The following is an 18,511-nucleotide window of genomic DNA, read 5'->3' on the forward strand; positions in this document are numbered from 1 at the left end:
CGTGTCCTATATCATCTTGGACTGCGTCGAGCTAAGGCATCTGCGCTGGGAACTCTGGGAAAAGGCATGCAATACTGCTTCGCGGGCAAAGACGGTGGAGGTTGTCTTGGACTTTGCAGAAGCATCACAACGGTTCCGATATAGCTGGCATTGTAAACAACGCAAGTAACGGGCCAGTGTCTGATTTCAGGCAATTTGAATTCATAGCTCAACTTCCGCCATGTCGTTATAGGGTCCAAAATTGTCTACAAAGCCTACCAGTAGGTCGTCAAATACGTTCAGCATGCCCATATCATCAATGACCGATATCCTACGTGACACAGCTTCTCGCTCTGAAGTATCGGCCAAGGCGGGGCCTTGTGGCGGGGGTTGTGACTGCTGACTGCGGCTGATTATCATTGACATTGTGTGGCTCGCAAGGATCTCGAAGATGTCGCGATACGGAGCAGCCCCCTCCCAGGCTTCCGCTATTACTACCAGTACCATGGTGCAATCGATACAGGTCTTGCTGGCCTCCTGATACTGTACAGACCGGCAGGCAGCAGGAGATGTCCAGAGACAATGCAAGTACGTCAGTCCGGCCAGAAACAAGCAATGAAGCGTGCGCCACGTATGCTTGACAGACGTGCCGATGTACTGACGGCGATACTCCTGGCAAACAAAGCTAGCCGCTTCCAAGCAGTCGATAAAGATATTATCCGGGGTCTGCTTGCCCTCTGCGAGCTGAGAGCGGTAAAGGTGGAGGATAGACCCACAGTAATTGAGTTCATACCATGCCTTTGTCGCGAAGATTGAGAGAGTTTGTCCATGCCGAGGGGGAGGCTCAGGGGCGGTTACTCGCCATTGTTCTAGATCTGCGCGCAGCTGCATGATCGAGGCACGACGAGTCTCCTCATTCGCATCCTGAAATGCAGCTGGCGAATAGACCAGAGTATAGATTCTCGCCCAGATTCGCCGTAGGCGCATGACGTGGATGGCATTGGACATGACCGTCGGAACTCCGTCGGCCGAAGTCCTAGGAGTTTCATGGATGCCTGATGCGGATATCAAGGAGTCGCTGATGTCTAGCGGCAGCTGTAAATGCTTTCTGAGTAACCTGTGTAAGTTTGCTGAGACTAATCCTGCGTGTAACTCACCTCAGCATCGACCTCATTAAGCTGTATTCCCAAGGGTCGCCCGAGCAGAAGAGCGTAGGAAACATCTATGCCTTGAGCAACCCAAAAGACTCTTTTGCTCAACTCAGCGTGGAGGGGGTCCCGCTTCGAGAGACCGCGCTTCGCACTACGGTGGTATCCTAATTCTATGCATTGTCTCAAGGCCAGTCCCGAGAGTTTCCTGTAGATCGATGGAGTTAGAAATGCAAACATCAATCCAATCCATCTGATTCTTGTCACTCACCACAGAGATGGGCCTTTTGTAGATCGAAGTGAGTACATGGCATAACAAAGAATCGCTTGGATTGCCTCAAGATTGTCTAGCAGCAGCACTTCGGGGTATAGCTGAGCGGAGCTATACAGTGGCTGAGGTAGTGATGAGTAAAGGCATCAAGAAGTGCTCAGGAAGGTTTGTGTACCGTACCTCTGCCAAATGCTGGTACCCAGGAACAATGCGGGCACCCACAGCATATACCTACGATGATGAGCTACATAAGAACAGGGAGTAGGAGCTGTATCCGACTTACCATATTCAGGAAGAACATGGGTATCGATAGAGTGCCAGGATCACTCAAATCAGTAGACGAGAAGAGGACCTGTGCCTCGTAGTGTCTGAACGTCGGCTCGTGGAGAAATGGATACTGTGTATGGATGTTATCGAAGTAGGCATTGCTGAGCGTGGTGGCGATGTGATACTCCGGTAACAGGCATGGCAGCGGGGCGCTTTCGACTTTCTCAGGCGCGAGCAGCGGTGCGGATGGCTTGTGAGGAAGCGCCCCTCGAAGTGAGGAGTTGATTAGATGCGCAAAGGCAAACGAAGAAGAGGAACCCAAGTATTGAGGCTCAGCTTGGGTGGCTTTAAAGTCTAGGAATCCAACCCGCGCAGGCAGATCGCCGGCTGGGCTGTCTTCGGTTTCCGACAGAAACATGGGCAAGGACCGGCTGCTATCAGCACTGGTGGGTAAAGCAGGCGGCGATGAGGAACTGGCATCGGATGGATGTTGGGTCTCACGCTGCTCGATTGAGGCAAGGCGTTCCTCCAAGGTTTCGAGGTAGTTCCTCGGCCGTAGTTTATGAGTCTCGGGGTCTTTGACAAGGCAGGCTGTACGAAGCTGTAAGCAAGAGGTTTGATATGCCGCAGCACAAGACGTACTCAGGTGAAAGCGATGGCAGTTTGCGCAAGATGGAATCTTTTCGTCGCACTAGTATGCAAATGTTAGCACAACAACAACAGCGCTTGAAGCGAAAAATTCTTGCCTTCAGTTTCTTTTCCTTGCAATGTACGCATGCCCGGTTTGCTCTGTTTCCAGGCCTCCGCCGCCTTCTCATGATCTGCCTGGTTGCTATTGGAGATGACATTCAGCGGGCCTTTTTGGTTTGATACGCAAGATGAGATAGGATTTGCGGGATGTCTGAACAAAGACTTCGCAGCTGGTGCTGGAGAAGAGAGAACGTCACTTGCTCAAATGTGTTGATAGTTAGCTGGAGCATTAGTCACTGGGTATTGGCCCTCTCCAACAGCATGAGCCGAGTCACCGCTATTTTCTGCCATACCGTGCTTAGGTAATCATCTGGCGCCCGATTTCTCTCTTGTACACTAACAATACAGTTAATCATTAAATTAATGATAAGTTTACAGGGAATACCGAATACATAGAGCTGGCTATATGTACACAAGGAAGATCAAACTGATTGCAAACCAGTTAAATGCTTCATATTAATCGGTCGGGAAATAATTCTAATAGTACAGGTTTGTTCCTGATCTGCACCGGCCTGTTCACATTCACCGAAATATATATCTAGTGTAATCTGTTAGACGTATGATGCAGACATACATCCCGTTCCGATTGGCTCATCGTATTCTTCCGACACCGACACCAGAAGACCACGCTCCGTGGGGTCCAAAGATAACAACGATAACCGCGCCTCGTATTCTTCCGAGCAGCCAATGACCAGGAAACCCCGGGTCCGGGGTACGTGGTGGGGATCCACGAATCTATACTTAAAAGACCCTGATAAGCTTGTTACAATGGTCTGATTCACGGCCTTATACTTGAGCAACACCTATCTTTCACCAATATCAGACACGCGCTTGCAATAATGGGTGTCAAGGATGCTTTTGCCCGATCTTCCTTCTCCAAGTACGGAAGGAGCATCCGAGAAACACCGCGGAGCATTATTTGCAACAGTACTTTGCTGTTTAGTGCTATGATCTATGCCTTTGCCGGCATTCCTATGAGTAAGTCTCTCTACTAAATCGCTGGTATGATGATATCGTCTAAGGTGTGGTGATGTGAAGCATGGGACCAGGGTTCCTCCGCCACTATTCCTTCCCTGCCGGGTTTCAACAAGCAGTTCCATGTTTCTTCAGGGTCCGATGCCGAAGCCATTTCGACCTATGTGTCAATCATCTACATTGGCTATGCCGTTGGTGCGGCCTTGTCCTTCTTTGTGAACGACCGCATAGGCCGCCGATGGGCTTTTCGACTATACTCGTTGGTTTTCATCATCGGCCAGATGATGGTGGTGGGCGCCCTAAACATGGGCACACTCTATGCGGCTCGTATCATCACAGGTGTGGGTATTGGCTCGCTTAGTGTGATCGGACCCATGAGCATCGTTGAGATCTCTCCAAAGGAGATTCGTGGTCTGCTCACGGCCATGTACACCGTGTCCATGGGAATCGCCTTGACCTCTGCCAGTTTTTGCGTGCTAGGCGTCCACCATAACGTCCCCAGCAGCAACTTGCAATACCAAATTCCGGCCTTCTCGATCGCCACTTTCCTGGCCTTGTGTATCGCCAGCAGCTTCTTCATCAGCGAATCGCCTCGATGGCTCATGATGGTCGGCCGCAGGGAGGAGGCAGTTCAAACGCTTGTCAACCTGCGACGCATGCCTACTGACCACCCACGGATTGTCACTGAAGTGCATGATATCGAGACCTCGCTCATCATGGACTGGGGCGATGTTCACGGTAACTCAAATATTTGGTTGATCGCCAAGGAGACTTTCACAGTAGGCTCCAACCTGCGGCGCTTACAGCAGGTGTTAGTTGCGTACGCGCTGGCTCAGCTTTCTGGTGCCAATTCGGTGACAAGCTACTTCATCCCCATCATGAGCCTTCTAGGCGACACCGGAGGCACTGAGAGACACATGTTCCTAAGCGGCATGTACGGGTTCTCGAAGCTCATGTTCAGCATTATTGCCGCCTTCTTTTTCATTGACATTCTTGGTCGTCGAAAGTCGCTTTTCATTGGCATCACCGCCCAGATGCTTTCTCATTTATACATAGGCGTCTTCATGAAGTTCGAACAGCGTGGCCCTGTTCCCAGGGGAGCGTCGACTTTCGCCATCGTCATGCTCTTCCTCCACGCCTTTGGGTACGCAGTTGGTAAGTCTAGCTAATCTGACAACGAGACCAACCAATTCTCCACCCTTGCTGACCATAGCCCCCTGTTTCGATTAGGTCTTTTCATTCTCCCGTACGTCTTTGGTGGCGAGCTCTGGCCTAACCATATCCGTTCTTTTGGCGGAGCTGTGGGCGCAACATTCCACTGGCTGTTTATCTACGCTATCAAATTCGCTTTCCCCAAGATCTTGAGCTCGATGAACAACTGGGGCGCATTCATCTTCTTCGCTGGCTGGTGCTTTTTGGGCTTACTTTATACCTATTTGATTGTCCCAGAGGTCGCTGGTCTGAGCGTCGAGGAGATTGATGTGATCTTCCAAGGCCCGTGGTATAACGCCTTCAGACGTTCGAAACGTGGCGCTGTCCTTGACGGTCTCGAGGAGGGAAGCATACCCGGTACGGGAACCGACATGAAGAACTAAGGGCCAGTGGCTATCAAGGGTTCCTTTTTTACGCGAGGAGCCATAATTGGACACAGAAAGGAACATAACGTTGAAACCTTCATAATACTGTTTCATAAAACATGCCATTGAACCCTATGGGCTCATCTCGGCGATGTTACAGCTAAGCTCGAAGCCGTAAGTTTTACAGTATGCCTGCGATGTATTTGCATGGTATTATAACCGCTCATACGTACTCGGTGTTATGAGTGAGGCTGGAAACGATCCGGTTGCGTACCGGATACACGATAGAATAGCTGAGGAGCTAGCATAGACTGTAGGAGGCGATGACGAGTTTCCAGAGAGGGTTCTTGGGCAAATGTATCAAAGTGCCAATAGACAAGCAACAGCATGAGAAGCCCTTTATTCAAAAGTTAGTCCTGAACAGAAGTGGCGAATCTATCAAGTAACAAGTATATTAGTATACTGCTAGAGTTAGATATGATATATTATTATAAATAATTAAATACAGACTTGATTCTTAGATATAAAGTAATTTATTCGGAGTACCTTATAGAACAAGAGCTGCGGGAAAAGATAATATAAGAATTAAGTATATATTCTATTCCATGAGGCCGTTTGTTAAACATCGATACTCGAGACCCTGAATTATTATATAAGATAATTGCTGACCCGACCAGCCGCGCTGTATTGTACCTTGATTTCTTTGGTTCCAACTGCCTCCTTAACCACCAACAGCAACAGAATGCCCGAAGAGCTTCTCCCACTTCATGAACATGGCTGCAATGAACATGGCGCCCCCCGCAACAGGAACCAGCACAAACGTCGTCTTCATCGCCTGTGAGATAGCCTCGACTGCTTTGTCCCTTAGTTCAACATCCAGGTCCTGGAACAGTGAGCTCTGTGCACCGGCCACCGCGCCCCCAATTTCTTGGGACGAGTATCCGTGACCAGCAAGAGCAGATTGCAGATTGGCAATGGCCCGCGATCGGTAGATCTGTCCCGCGATGGCGAGTGCGATAACCTGGCCACCAATCTGGGAAACATTCTGCATCTTCAGTCCAGCGCCTGTGTCCTCGGGCCTCGTAGTCAATGTTGAAACCGTATAGCCGGTTACCATCGACAGACCGCTACCAACTGCAGCGAGAATTGACAAGCCATAGATAGTGCCCGTCGCCGTACTGGGTTCCAAATAAGCCACCAAGGGACCACCGCCTACCAGCAAGAAGACGCTGGCGATGAGAAAGATGAGTTTGTAGAGCTTGATGAAGTGGAGGAGCGACCCCGAGACAAGGTTGACCGCCACGGCGATGACAACAAATGGTAACAGACGCACGGCCGCCATAAGGGCTCCGTCGTTGTTCACAAACTGAAAGTAGATAGGAAGGTAGTAGACGACGACGAATACCGACGTAATTCCAGCGGCTGTCACGATGTATAAGAGCACCTGCGTACGGTCTCGCAGCAGATGCCCGGGGAATGCACGCCGAGCGGGCGTGGTGAAGATAGCAAAGTATTGCTGCAAGGCATAGGCGACCAGAACCACACCAAATACAACAAATGTCGCAATGGTTCGCCCGTCGTTCCATGCCCATTGGCCACCGGCCATTGTAAATGCGAGGAGAAAGCTGACCCAGACCCCGGAGCCAAGCACGAAGCCTACAAAGTCAATGGAAGCCAGCCTATCTGGCATGCTAACGCCTTGCATCAGAGAGATAGGTGGCAGGCATAGCAAGATTGCAGGAGCAGAGATGGCACCAATAACCAGATTGATGTAAAAGGCCCAGCGCCAGGTTGCTGAGGACACGGCAAAGGCGCCGCCAATAAGAGGCCCCAGAACACATCCAAGCCCCCAGAAGGCAGCGATGAGGGACATATAAAGGCCACGCTCCTTCTCCCCGGTCATGACAGCAAAGTATTGTAGTGATCCGAGGTATATGCCGCTGCCCCCAGCCCCGGCAATGACACGGCCAACAATCAGAGCGTTCATGTCTGGAGCAGCGCCACAGACAGCCGAACCCACCTCAAAAAGCACCACGGTCGCAATGTAGACCCATTTCATGTTGAAGGTGTTGAAAAGGGTACCAAGCAAGAGAACAACGCATACGGAGCCCAGTGGGAACCCGGCTCCAATCCAGGAGAATTGATCGACATGGCCAAATGCTGCGATGACAGGGCCCTGAACATCTGCCGCAATCGTCGTATCGAGTCCGTACAGGAAACAAGTGATATAAAGCGAGACGCATATCAACATCCAGCGAATGCCGCGAATTTTTCGACCCTTTGTCCCCGATTCCTCAGGGAGTCCCTCTGGGGGGGCCTCCCAGTCGGCTTTTTTCTCGGGATCTTGCTCGATTGTATATTCTTCACGCGGAGATTCCAGTCTAAGATTGGCTGGCTCAGGGTCAAAAGGCGGCATGTTGCCTGGTTGGGCTAGGGCCCAGTGGTTAGGTTGATGTTAAAGAGTATGAAGGTGGAGAAAGATACGACGGGTCAAAGGTGAAGTCCCTGGAAGTGAGTGCAGGTATTTATATTCATGAGATAGAACATTATAACATCTTGCAACTGTTCGGAGAGATCTGGGCCCCTTTGTCAAGCTCCTGCAAGTTCAGCTATGGTGAAGCATTACCAATCTATCCGGCAGAGTGGCATGTGGCTTACTGTGAAGTATTGCTTTGTGGATTTTGGCTTACGGTGGAGTTGGTTTACTTGTTATCCAGCGTGTTTGGCCTCAGGCAACTGATTCTGCAAACCACACTAATTGCTAATAGGCAGAATGGTATGCAATCTGAATACTTGAAGGCTGAATATTAAAATAGAATGGCAACAACCCACGTTTATGGATGTCGTTTGTGCTCTGTAGTCAGGCAGGAGCCAGACAGCTTTGTATTGATGGCTGCCCTGACTTTCCCATAAAAACACTTGCGGAGCTACTACCAAAGAATCTGTTATTTGCCCAAACAAAAGAAAACAGACCATTACATGTGCCATAAAGCTCTCAATTGCCCTAGACTTGTCCGACAACTCGAACATCCAAGATCATGTCCAAGCCTCCCAGCTCAATCCATTCCGGTATTGGAGCCCGACCTGTGGCCCCTCATTTGAAATGATGTAACCATCCAGGCACGTATCGAAAGATACCTTTGGCTGTGCCTCATAAAACCTGTCATACTTTGGCGACAATGCGTCCTTTAAATTCTGCACTGATCCATCCGGATGGATAACGTTCCAGGGTTTAATGCAGGTGGGTCCCTGGCAGGATTGTAGGACCAGGACCAGAGCATCAAGGCGGTTCTGTACTGCTTGCAGCGGGCGTCCCAGATAGCGATCGTTTTTACTATTGGCTACAGAGTATAGATTCTTTATTTGGTACGGATCCGCCTGGGGGATATTAGTGTTGTCCTTTATAGACTATCGTACACGAAGGCACTGAAGACATACCGAAAGATCGTATAGCTCGTGCTCGTTGGTGCACCAAACGGCGTAGTAGAGATTGTATTCTTCGCTGAGGATACGCGCCGACTTATAGCTGTTGTTATACAAGTGGGTATCGGCGTCGGGGCCTTTGCAAGTTAATTCATTTCCTGTCGACCAGTGAAGGCGCAGAGTACCCACCAATGCGTGAAAACTCCCCTTCGAAACCCGCATGTCCCCAGAATTCCACTGCAACATGCTCATGTTTGGTTCCTGCTGTCCCTTGCGTAATAGGTACCGGGGCTCCATCAAAGTCCTCGCGGAGAGGAATTCCGGCCAGCTCGAAGAATGTAGGAACTAAATCAATATGCGTTGTAGTACTGTTAACCGATTTGCCCTCAGGAATACCGGGGCCGCGTATGTAGAACGGGACACGGATATCTTCCTCAAAGCCAGTAGACTTTCCTGGGGGAATACGATGGTGGCCAATATGATATCCGTTGTCAGAAGAAAAGATAATGTATGTATTATCAATATCACCGCTTTCCTCTAGACGATCAAGAAGAACATTGACCAACTCGTCAACGCTCTGCAGAGCTCGTAGACGTTGACGATAGAAGTTGTCTTCATATTCAACAACAGTCTGGTTCTGACGTTCGAGAGTCTTGACCCAACTGACTCCGGTGTTCTAGAGCAGATCAGCGTCCGTTAATGAGGGATTTGATTTACATCCTGAACATACATTAACTGGATTAAAGTTGGGTTTCCGCGGCAGCTTGACATCTTTAAAGAGATGACGGTGCCTGGGTGCCGGAACTGCTTCTGTCATTACAGCACCATCTTCCAAGTTGTCAACGTTAGAATGCGGGGCGATTGGAGCGACGGCAAAGAAAAATGGCCGGTCGCTCTTAAGCGCATCATTAAGAAACCCCAGGCTCTTCTCGGAAATCACATCCGTCGTGTAGTGGCCCTCGTAGCTCTTTGGTGGCTCCTGGTTGCGTTGATAGGTAGAGTTATAGTAGGAGTAGGTGTACGGGTCAAGAAGGAAGTCCGACCCATTAAAACCTTTGATAAACGGATCATTGTACGTCTCAAGGCTATGAGAGTTCATGAGCTTTCCAGTGTAATAGGTGTTATATCCAGCATTCTGCATCCACACAGGGAACCAGTCATCGTTGAATCCCTGCGCAACGAATTTAGGGTACCCGCCTAGGAATATTAGCTTCCGTATGCGCTCTACTGGGATGATTAGGGCTTGCTCACCCCAAGGTGGATTGACGTCGGTGACATTGGTGTTATGGGCCTGGCGGCCAGTCCATAGCGCGACCCGAGAGGGACAGCACAAGGCTGTCGTGACGAAATGATTGGTTAGCTCTACGCCTCTGTCTTTGACACGACTCAGAGTGTTGGGCATATAGGCTGGGGAGTTCAATTGGTAATCTAGGTCGTCTGCCAGGATGAAGAGAAAGTTGGGTTTCTTCAAAGGCCTCCCTTGGGAAGAGTCTTGCTGCGAGGGAGCAGCCGCCGAAGTGCCCAGCAAGCTAACGAGCGCGACGACTTTGGAGAGCTTCATGGTGGGGATGGCTGTTAATCAAACTTATTTCAGTTTATTAGTATCGTTCACCTGATGTCTGGGGTCCCGATGGCAATTTAAATGCCAGTGCTGGATTGGCCTCGCCTGCGTACTTGATTCCGCCTCGCAGTCTATCTGAGAATCGCGGGACTAACCCAGCCATGGAACCCCATGTTGGGGTAATTTCATCGGCTATGGCAGAAATAACGCGGCATTGACGGCCATGCTATATGGCTGTTGTTTGTTCATTCCGCCCTCTACCCACTCCGCGGGCTTGGACTAAGCCTCGGACGAGAAGCCCCCGGGTTAACAGACCAACGAAACAAAGGTAATTGGAGAAGATGACAGGCCATGTGGGAAAGCTTATTCTTGACTATAAATTCCGCACTCCAGGTCTCAGGCCTCCTCGGGCGCCTATTCATTTTGCCACTTACCCCAAGAATGGGCGAACAGTTCCGAAGCCGTAGACAGAATAGCCTGCACTTCCCCACGGGGTGAGGTTCTGACCTCTGGACCCCACGATAGCCTACTAACTCCACCTGGAGATTTAATCATCTGGGGATTAAAGGTAACCCAAGGGTGGAAAGATGACTTGGTTGTCAACAATTATACAAATTTAATAAGCGTTCACATATATAATGAGCCCAATCCAAAACAGCCCGCGGAACTGTGAATTGCAAGGCCTATGCCTCAGGAAGTAAGAGAAGTCTAATCTTAACTTATTGGCTCTGCTCGCCTTAACACTGCCTACATGCGATGGACCTTTGAGTTGGCTGTCCACTTCCTGAATGTCTTTCCCTTGAAGTAGAAGACAATCGTGAGTGAACAAAAGAAAAGTGCGAGGGCCATGTTCATCATGATAGGTATAACAAACCCGCTGCTCTCACTCCATCGGGTAATAAATTTAGTGAGCCCATATGCCCACAGGTTCTTGTTGATAGTGATCGTGACAAATAACATCCCAGCAACCGGTTTATAACTGTCAACAGCGTAGGTGCTGATAATGGAAGGGAGCGTGGCGACTTGGATGCCGGCACAACCATAACCGATAATCACAATAATCTAAAAGCAATCAGGTCAGGTTCCAATATCGAAATGTTGTGTCAGGGGATGCTACCTTCCAGGACCACTTGTATTGATATCCAAACGCGACAACAAAATTTCCGATAATATAAATCACCAGATACGGGATCATAGCAGGTAGCCTCATCTCCGGCTCCCGTATGCCCCGATTTCTCTTCGTTGCTTTCATGCAGACCCAATCACAGAAGGGGCCATTGGTTGCCAGGCCAATGAATGTGCCAATCAAAATAGCGACATTGAAGAGGCCAATTGTTCGAGAGCCCAGATTGTATGGAGGCACGGCAAAGGCCTGAGACTGCGTGAGGAGTAGAATCAACATGGAATTCGAAGTCCACGACACAACAAATGAAGCTATGCAAGGTATGGGGTAAAGAAGAAGCTCCAGTGGCGTCAAGACGCTCATTAAGAGACTCTGAAAGCCACGGCTGTTGTCGCGTTGCCACGGCTTGAACTGCTTCTTCGAGGGGTAGCCTTTGCCCAACCAAGAATCGGCTTCCACGACGTTGTCTACCGTCATAGTCTTTTCTGCGCTTGCCATTTCGATGTGCTGTTCGAGTTCGACTATTTCGGGCTTATCTGGACTCTCTGTATTAGTGGTTTCCGCGCGTCCGACAGGCACAGCAACAGACTGCTCGGTGTCCGAGATACAAGTGCGATTCCAGTTTGTCTCCGGGAAGAAAAGGAGTAACAACAGAAAGATGGTGCACAGGAGACCAGTATTTAACCAGAAAAAACTACGCCAGCCGGTGTTTTGCGACATTGGCCCGGAGATGATCGGTCCAACCTAGAAGCTATACTGAGTACGTTTGTCACTAGAATGATGGAGACAGTATTTACCATAAGCCCTCCGAAGTAGAAGCTGAAATAAAGTGTCTGGTAGGCGCCTCGTTGATGAAGAAACATAGTATCTGTGATGATTTGGGGCAGCGCAGTCTATGATACAGTCTTAAGTTAGCGTCAGGCCATATTCAATTCTCGTTCTTGTGCAGGTCCTATCATACTTCTGCAGGTCCGGCTGCAAAGCCGTTGAGAATGCATGCCCCCATAAAGCTGTTATAGCTGGTAGCCAAGGCACGCCAAAGATTAGCAGCCATGCAAAGTGCAGTTGAAGCCAGTAAGACCGGTCTTCGTCCGTACGACATCATCAAGGGCACCCTTATCGCACGATAATATTAGCCAGTGTATCATTGTATAAAGAGTGCCACTTGCCAGAAGAAATTGCTGAACCCTAAAACAAGGATACCAACACCGGCGAATTGCACGACCTGAGGAAGGCTCGCATTGAAAGATTCCATCAGCTGAGGATATATCGGGGCTACGGCCTGGGGCGCCAGAGCCTGCGAAAAGGACATGGCTGTGGTTATAGAGATGACACCAAATTTCCACCAGCGATTCCAGTTCTATTCTAGTGAATTAGCCAGCGCCCAAATACCTCGGTTCATGCAATTTCCGCGAGTCAAGGTTTACCAAAGGGTCATGGGGGCTGGCAGAGGGCTGAGGGACGAGGACTGCATCGGCGTTGGCGGAAGACTTGATAAGATTATGAGATCCCACATCTCGCATAATTTCTGTTCCAGGGTATATTTTAATGCTGAGTTCCTCTTCCAGTCTGGACCACGAAGGTAGAATAAGCAGTTAGGTTTAGCAATCTATTGAGCTGACGCCCACCAGTTGTACGTACCGTCGCCGAACCTTGTAGTCAGGGTTAGCACAAGCTCTAATCATTCCCTCTGTGGTGCCAACGTACGGTTTCCTCAGAGTTCAAGTCCATGTTGGATGCTACCGAGGTGCTGTTACTGTTCAGGATCTGGAAAGGTAGTAAGGCTATCGCTGGAGGGACAGTTTTCATGTCAAAATCGCTGTATTCTTTTTCTATATAAGCTAGCAATGCACCATGCACAATCCCATAACCGCCGTCGGCGGGCCGCCTTCCTTACATAGCCACGCATAGAATTGTCAGTAAGATACCGATTAGTTAGTGTTCCGAGCCCAGTATCACTCCCAGTCCCGCAGTTCGGAACGAACCTCGGGACCACTATATTGGCGCCTACGATGTTCGGGCGCTTCAGAATATCCTCCGACCTTTCGGATTCATTTCCGTGTAAACGGAATCAGCGTGGACAAAGAGGAGAAGCCAGGAAATTGGCAACGAAAGGGAAAATATTTCTTGACCAACCGATTTTAAGGCCCATCAGAGCAGCCGGATCCAGAAGGCTAGGCATATCCGAGAAGTTTTATAGAACTAAGTGAAGTCGCGGCGTACGGCCGACGAGCGAGGGCTTGGGATTTCCAAAAGATAGTGAGTCGTAAATCACTAACAATATGCATCCTACCAGTAGTTATTAAATTGAGCAGTGGCAATTACTGGCTGGCTATGCTGTCAATCACTACATCAATTAGGCTCAAGTTTCTCAAACGACACTCGAAATGAGGACAGTTCGTTCCTATTCTAATTCTTCAAAGGATTCCACCACTTCCAGCAAAATCCGTACTAGTTCTTCAGGGATTTGCCACATTTCGTTGTGTCTCCCGGTAGCCGCTACCTCCTCAACTCTCAACCAGGTTGTTGCTCGCGAAGTGAGGTGGAGTTTCATATGCGCCGTCTGAGAATATGGAACCAGCTCATCAGTATGGCTCTGTGCGAGTACTACCTTCCGTCCTTCCGGCCATTCCGTTGACCAGTCGTCCACGGCAGTGGGACATGCGGAAGCCCAAACCTCCTTGTCCTGCCCAAAGGCGCCCCTCGTAAAGGCATCGTAGATGGGAGCAATGTCGCCATGAGATTCATCGGGCCGCGAAAGAAACCTGGGCAGGTCATAGAGACCGTTTAGACCAACGATTACTTGCGGCCTTTTCAGCGGTATAGAGCCGCCAAAGCCCCAGCGTTTGTGATCCATAACGGCCTGAAATGCCAACATCGCACCGCAACTGTGCCCCGCAAGGATATATCCCATCCCGAGGGCTCCAATCTTCTGAAGGTATGATAGCCCTGCCAGAACGTCGCAGATATGATCTGGATGTTTAGCGGTGCGAGAAGGATCGACTGGAGCTTCAGGGTCGCGGGGAGGCGATGGATGCGTCGGGTGTCGAGGGTGTTGGGAAAGGCGGTAGTTTAGAGACGCAATTCCAGCAATAGCTGGACGTTCTTCCAGGCATGTTCTTTCGAGCAGTCTGAGTGCTGTTGGTTCGAACGAAGACGAATCCACGAGCGGGTCGCGCCAGGCGCCACCGTGGATATAGACAATCCAAGGACCCTTTCGACATGGTATTGCGGCGGAGGAATCTGCTGCGGTTCCAATATCCTCAATACCTTGACTCGGGATCCAAAGGTCTAGTGTTTGAAGATATGTTGAGTCGGACACGTACGGCACACGCCGTTTGTGTAAAACTCCATTCCCATTCCCGACTATAGCCCATGGGGTCGAGGTCCAGGTGGATTCTGTCATGTTGTAAAAACGTTTATTTTCTTTGATAGGCGGGGGCAGACGACCTTGCATCCAGAATGGGGTGATTCATTGGAAGAAAATAAATAGCAGTGCAGATGTTCGGTTCAGTGCATTACTAGGATAATGGAGGAAGAGTCGATAAGTAGGCCCCCGCAGGACTGCGAAACAGACCCGGTAAAACAATACCACTACGCCTTGGATCCGAGTAATTCGCGGAGCACGGATCGTAACCCTCGGGGGTCCCTCTTACACCGGAAAAGGACCGCGCTCGCGGGGTAGGCCTGTCGGTTAGTGTGGACGACCCGAATGGTTTCCAGAATCACAATAACCCTCATGTTGCTTGCCATAAACCCTGGTATCGTATCTTGCTATGCCTGCCCTCTATAGCAAGCCCTTGTTCAGCTCGCCGCCGGCCAGCTAGTCGCTCGTAGAACCTTCATTTACTCGCTGTCAACTTTTGCCAATGCCACAAAATCTGGCCAAGGCCCGGAAGTGAGTCTCAGGAGCTAGAGAAGGATTTAAAACGAGGATACGCTTCTACGTGGGTTGCCATGAGGTGAGAGCACGCAGTTCAACACGTACGGTCAGCGTTTGCAGATATGGGGCTTCATTACGAGTCCTCGGGCATCGTTGTGTTCAATGCTGTCTATTGTATCTAAGTACAGATTCTTGCGCTCCACCTGTCGATTGCATTATCTGAAACGGACAACTATATAACGGCCGTGGTATAAATAGGCTCCTCGGGGCGGTGTCATTGGACTTGTCTTCCAGTCACCTCAGTTTCTTCCCATCGTAGTACTCCACGTAGCTCTGTTCATATCCAAGAATCCATCGACCCCAGTAGGCGCCCGATGTAAGCAGAATTCTACTGGCTATGCGGCCCAGGGACTCCCACGGGAGTGGAACGGCCAAAGGCGTATCGCCGCTGTGTAGGAAGACTAAGAGTTGGAAGATGCTCGGCTCTCGTTTGGCGGTTTTGCAGTCATCCAAATATCCAAAGAAGTTTCTGAAAAACTGCTGTTCGTTCTCGTACGACTCGGGTGACAGGTGAATATCGACAACCAAGTCTCGTGTCTCGGTGGCGTTTTCGAACCGATGGTAATTGCCTGCCTTGACGGACGCTGTGGCCTGCCCGCCTGGCTCGTCAGACAAGATGGTGAATGGCTCTTTTTCAACCCCTCGATAGAAGCGCCCTTTGCCCGATCGTACATGAAAGAACTCGTCTTGGTAGATATGATAGTGGAATGGCGGCTGGATAATGGAGACCCCATTCTCCTTGCTCGTTGGAGGGATCCTGTGCGTCATGATGTAGTGCGAGCCTGGGGCTGAGAAGGTGACGGATGACCGCCCGCCTTCATACGAGATCGGATTGTTCTCAGCATTGCTAGTTCGCGGAGGTTCTGCAGGTCTCAAGATGGAAAACATGTTGACGGTGAAGGGAATGGAAGAGTACTGCTTGTTCAGCGGGCATATCGGTCGAAGTAATAGAGGGAAAAGGGAGAGCCATCAACCAGCCTGAATTGAGGCCTGTTGAAGTTGAGCATGGACACGCACGGTCCCATATCAGCGTCCCGAAAACAGCCTCCGAGTTTTTGAATTTGGAGAATCGGGCCTGTTCATGAGGAGACAATTGGGTCTACTGTTCCTTGGCTACAAGATGGTCCCGAGCTTCGAGGCCCGTGGTTCGGAACCATCCCTGGCCCTAACAACATCAGCAGAGCAGCCGTTGCCTTTCCCCGAATATGGTCCGAACTTCTGGATCCAGCAGAGTATCATTGGCGTACACAATTTGTCTTTCCGACTTATCGCGGAATGTGTCCTCGGTTTCGGGGCTACCAATAAACGCCCCAGGTCGCTGGCTCTGGGATTTCCGTTACTCTATTATACGCTCTCATCCTCCCTATCGTTTTATATAAGGAATTCTGTCTCGCGTGATTTCCCTATTCCTGCGACGAGATAACCACTTCTGGGTGCAAAAAGACACATGATGAAGCGCCCGAACTTCCTCGTCATCGTCGCGGACGACCTTGGCTTTTCGGACGTGGGCGCATATGGCGGAGAGATCAAGACCCCCAATATCGACAGACTTGCCAGGGGAGGAACCCGCTTCACTGACTTTCACGCTGCTTCTGCCTGCTCTCCCACGAGATCGATGCTGCTGAGCGGCACTGATAATCGTATGTAGCATGTCTTCACTGAGCCAGGTCTGCCGTCTCTGACATCTCCTATAGATATCGCCGGCTTGGGTTCGATGGCCGAGGATATGCAGGACAACCAAAAGAACCAGCCAGGGTACGAAGGGTATTTGAACGACCGAGTTGCTGCTTTGCCAGAAGTCCTTCAGGATAACGGCTATCACACCGTGATGTCAGGAAAGTGGCACCTTGGCCTTACACCTGATCGATGGCCATGTAGCAGAGGCTTTGATCGTTCTTACACATTACTCACTGTGGGTTGGTCCTATTACAATACGTACACTACCATAAATACAGACGCTGATGCACCACAAGGGAGCCGCAAATCACTTCGGCTGGGAACCTCAGCTCCAGGAGGCTGAGGAAAAGCCTTCTATCATGTCAAAGATCAATGTGTTCTATGCAGAGGATGATCAGCATATCGCCCCAGAAGACTTGGGTGAAGATTTCTATTCCTCGGAAAGGTTCACCAGCAAACTCATAGAGTACCTTTCGGACCGCTCACAAAAGCAAGAGACTAAATCCAAGCCCTTCTTTGCGTATCTCGCCTACAGCGCACCACATTGGCCACTACAAGCCCCCGACCACGACATTATGGATTACAGAGGCGTTTACGACGACGGCCCGGAAGTTCTCAGACAAAGGCGGCTAGCGAGGTTGAAGCACCTGGGTTTGATTCCTGGTCATACTGTTCCCCATGACGTGGTTGCGGTTGGCGGCCAGAACCTATCAAAAGACTGGAACACATTGAACGCCGAAGAAAGGCGACTCTCCTCTCGGACCATGGAGTGCTTTGCCGGCATGGTACAGAATATGGACAGGCAAATTGGACGTGTGCTTGACCACCTGGCAGAGACGGGTGAGCTAGAAGACACGGTAGTGCTGTTTATGTCAGATAACGGCGCTGAAGGGCTACTCCTCGAGGCTATTCCCCTCATTAAAGGCGATGTGCACGATCATATCGCCAAGTACTACGACAATTCGCTGGATAACATGGGTAGGAAGAACTCTTTCGTCTGGTATGGACCTCACTGGGCGTCAGCTGCGACAGCACCGAGCCGTTTATACAAGCTTTTTACCACTGAGGGTGGTGTGAGGGTCCCGCTTATACTCAACTATCCGCGGCTGAGGACTACGCAAGGGGGGATCGACAGTTCCTTCAGTACAGTGATGGACATTATGCCAACCCTTCTGGAGCTCGCTGGTGTCCATCATCCGGGAACAATGTATAAAGGGCGGCCAATCGTGCCGATGCGCGGCAAGTCCTGGGTTCAGTATCTGAGGGGCATCAGGAAACAGATCCACCCCGATGACTTTGTCATGGGCTGGGAACTTTACGGTAGACAGGCCATCAGACAAGGCGACTATAAAGCGGTTTACATCCCTAAGCCGTATGGACCGGAGAAGTGGCAGCTCTATAACTTGAGAGAAGATCCTGGAGAAACAAATGACCTTGGGGAACTCATGCCAAAGGTTTTGAAGGCTTTGCTATTACAGTGGGACCGATACTCAATGGAAGTGGGAATGGTTACAGGGGGGAGTATGCCTTTTGTGAAGGCGGAGCTATAACTCGAAGCACGTCCCATCAAAGCGCACCTCGTTTGTGGCATCTAATGCTACAGAAACCACAATACTTGCCAATGGAGCAAAATGCTATGCAATTTGAAATAGTCGCAGGGGCTTACCCAAGATACCTGAAGGCTACATATCAACATATAATTGTAACAACCCACACAATAACATAGAGCACGCTGTAAATATGTCCCTCTAACTCCGAACGAATGCCAGATACAGTTATTTCAATCCTGATGGCAAGTACGTTGTATCGAATACCGG

General features: G+C 50.1%; 9 protein-coding genes across 9 annotated transcripts; 2 read left to right on the forward strand and 7 right to left on the reverse strand.

Moving 5' to 3' along the window:
- Positions 1-201: 201 nt before the first annotated feature.
- On the reverse strand, positions 202-2,513 carry APUU_50027A (Zn(II)2Cys6 transcription factor; the record flags this gene model as incomplete). Its single annotated transcript, XM_041704979.1, has 7 exons — positions 202-1,074; positions 1,137-1,335; positions 1,399-1,520; positions 1,579-1,629; positions 1,682-2,256; positions 2,308-2,356; positions 2,412-2,513. 7 exons carry the CDS (start codon positions 2,511-2,513, stop codon positions 202-204), a joined length of 1,971 nt encoding a protein of 656 aa, XP_041557510.1.
- Positions 2,514-3,254: 741 nt separating this feature from the next.
- APUU_50028S (uncharacterized protein) lies at positions 3,255-4,985 on the forward strand (the record flags this gene model as incomplete). The annotated part of the gene is made up of 3 exons (XM_041704980.1): positions 3,255-3,393; positions 3,454-4,545; positions 4,621-4,985. The coding sequence occupies 3 exons, from the start codon at positions 3,255-3,257 to the stop codon at positions 4,983-4,985; spliced, it is 1,596 nt and encodes a 531-aa protein (XP_041557511.1).
- A 703-nt stretch (positions 4,986-5,688) lies between these two features.
- Positions 5,689-7,383, reverse strand: APUU_50029A (uncharacterized protein; the record flags this gene model as incomplete). Its single annotated transcript, XM_041704981.1, has 1 exon — positions 5,689-7,383. One exon carries the CDS (start codon positions 7,381-7,383, stop codon positions 5,689-5,691), a length of 1,695 nt encoding a protein of 564 aa, XP_041557512.1.
- Positions 7,384-8,003: 620 nt separating this feature from the next.
- Positions 8,004-9,951, reverse strand: APUU_50030A (sulfatase family protein; the record flags this gene model as incomplete). Its single annotated transcript, XM_041704982.1, has 5 exons — positions 8,004-8,345; positions 8,406-8,527; positions 8,580-9,066; positions 9,121-9,587; positions 9,642-9,951. 5 exons carry the CDS (start codon positions 9,949-9,951, stop codon positions 8,004-8,006), a joined length of 1,728 nt encoding a protein of 575 aa, XP_041557513.1.
- A 747-nt stretch (positions 9,952-10,698) lies between these two features.
- APUU_50031A (uncharacterized protein) lies at positions 10,699-11,572 on the reverse strand (the record flags this gene model as incomplete). The annotated part of the gene is made up of 2 exons (XM_041704983.1): positions 10,699-11,013; positions 11,069-11,572. The coding sequence occupies 2 exons, from the start codon at positions 11,570-11,572 to the stop codon at positions 10,699-10,701; spliced, it is 819 nt and encodes a 272-aa protein (XP_041557514.1).
- Positions 11,573-12,218: 646 nt separating this feature from the next.
- Positions 12,219-12,805, reverse strand: APUU_50032A (uncharacterized protein; the record flags this gene model as incomplete). Its single annotated transcript, XM_041704984.1, has 4 exons — positions 12,219-12,434; positions 12,502-12,643; positions 12,716-12,726; positions 12,782-12,805. 4 exons carry the CDS (start codon positions 12,803-12,805, stop codon positions 12,219-12,221), a joined length of 393 nt encoding a protein of 130 aa, XP_041557515.1.
- A 673-nt stretch (positions 12,806-13,478) lies between these two features.
- On the reverse strand, positions 13,479-14,480 carry APUU_50033A (alpha/beta hydrolase; the record flags this gene model as incomplete). Its single annotated transcript, XM_041704986.1, has 1 exon — positions 13,479-14,480. One exon carries the CDS (start codon positions 14,478-14,480, stop codon positions 13,479-13,481), a length of 1,002 nt encoding a protein of 333 aa, XP_041557516.1.
- Positions 14,481-15,251: 771 nt separating this feature from the next.
- Positions 15,252-15,905, reverse strand: APUU_50034A (cupin domain-containing protein; the record flags this gene model as incomplete). The annotated part of the gene is made up of 1 exon (XM_041704987.1): positions 15,252-15,905. The coding sequence occupies one exon, from the start codon at positions 15,903-15,905 to the stop codon at positions 15,252-15,254; it is 654 nt and encodes a 217-aa protein (XP_041557517.1).
- A 559-nt stretch (positions 15,906-16,464) lies between these two features.
- On the forward strand, positions 16,465-18,244 carry APUU_50035S (arylsulfatase; the record flags this gene model as incomplete). The annotated part of the gene is made up of 3 exons (XM_041704988.1): positions 16,465-16,657; positions 16,712-16,929; positions 16,991-18,244. 3 exons carry the CDS (start codon positions 16,465-16,467, stop codon positions 18,242-18,244), a joined length of 1,665 nt encoding a protein of 554 aa, XP_041557518.1.
- Between the last annotated feature and the right edge of the window lie 267 nt (positions 18,245-18,511).

This window comes from Aspergillus puulaauensis, chromosome 5 (genome assembly GCF_016861865.1).
Source record: "Aspergillus puulaauensis MK2 DNA, chromosome 5, nearly complete sequence".
Taxonomy (NCBI): Eukaryota; Fungi; Ascomycota; class Eurotiomycetes; order Eurotiales; family Aspergillaceae; genus Aspergillus; species Aspergillus puulaauensis.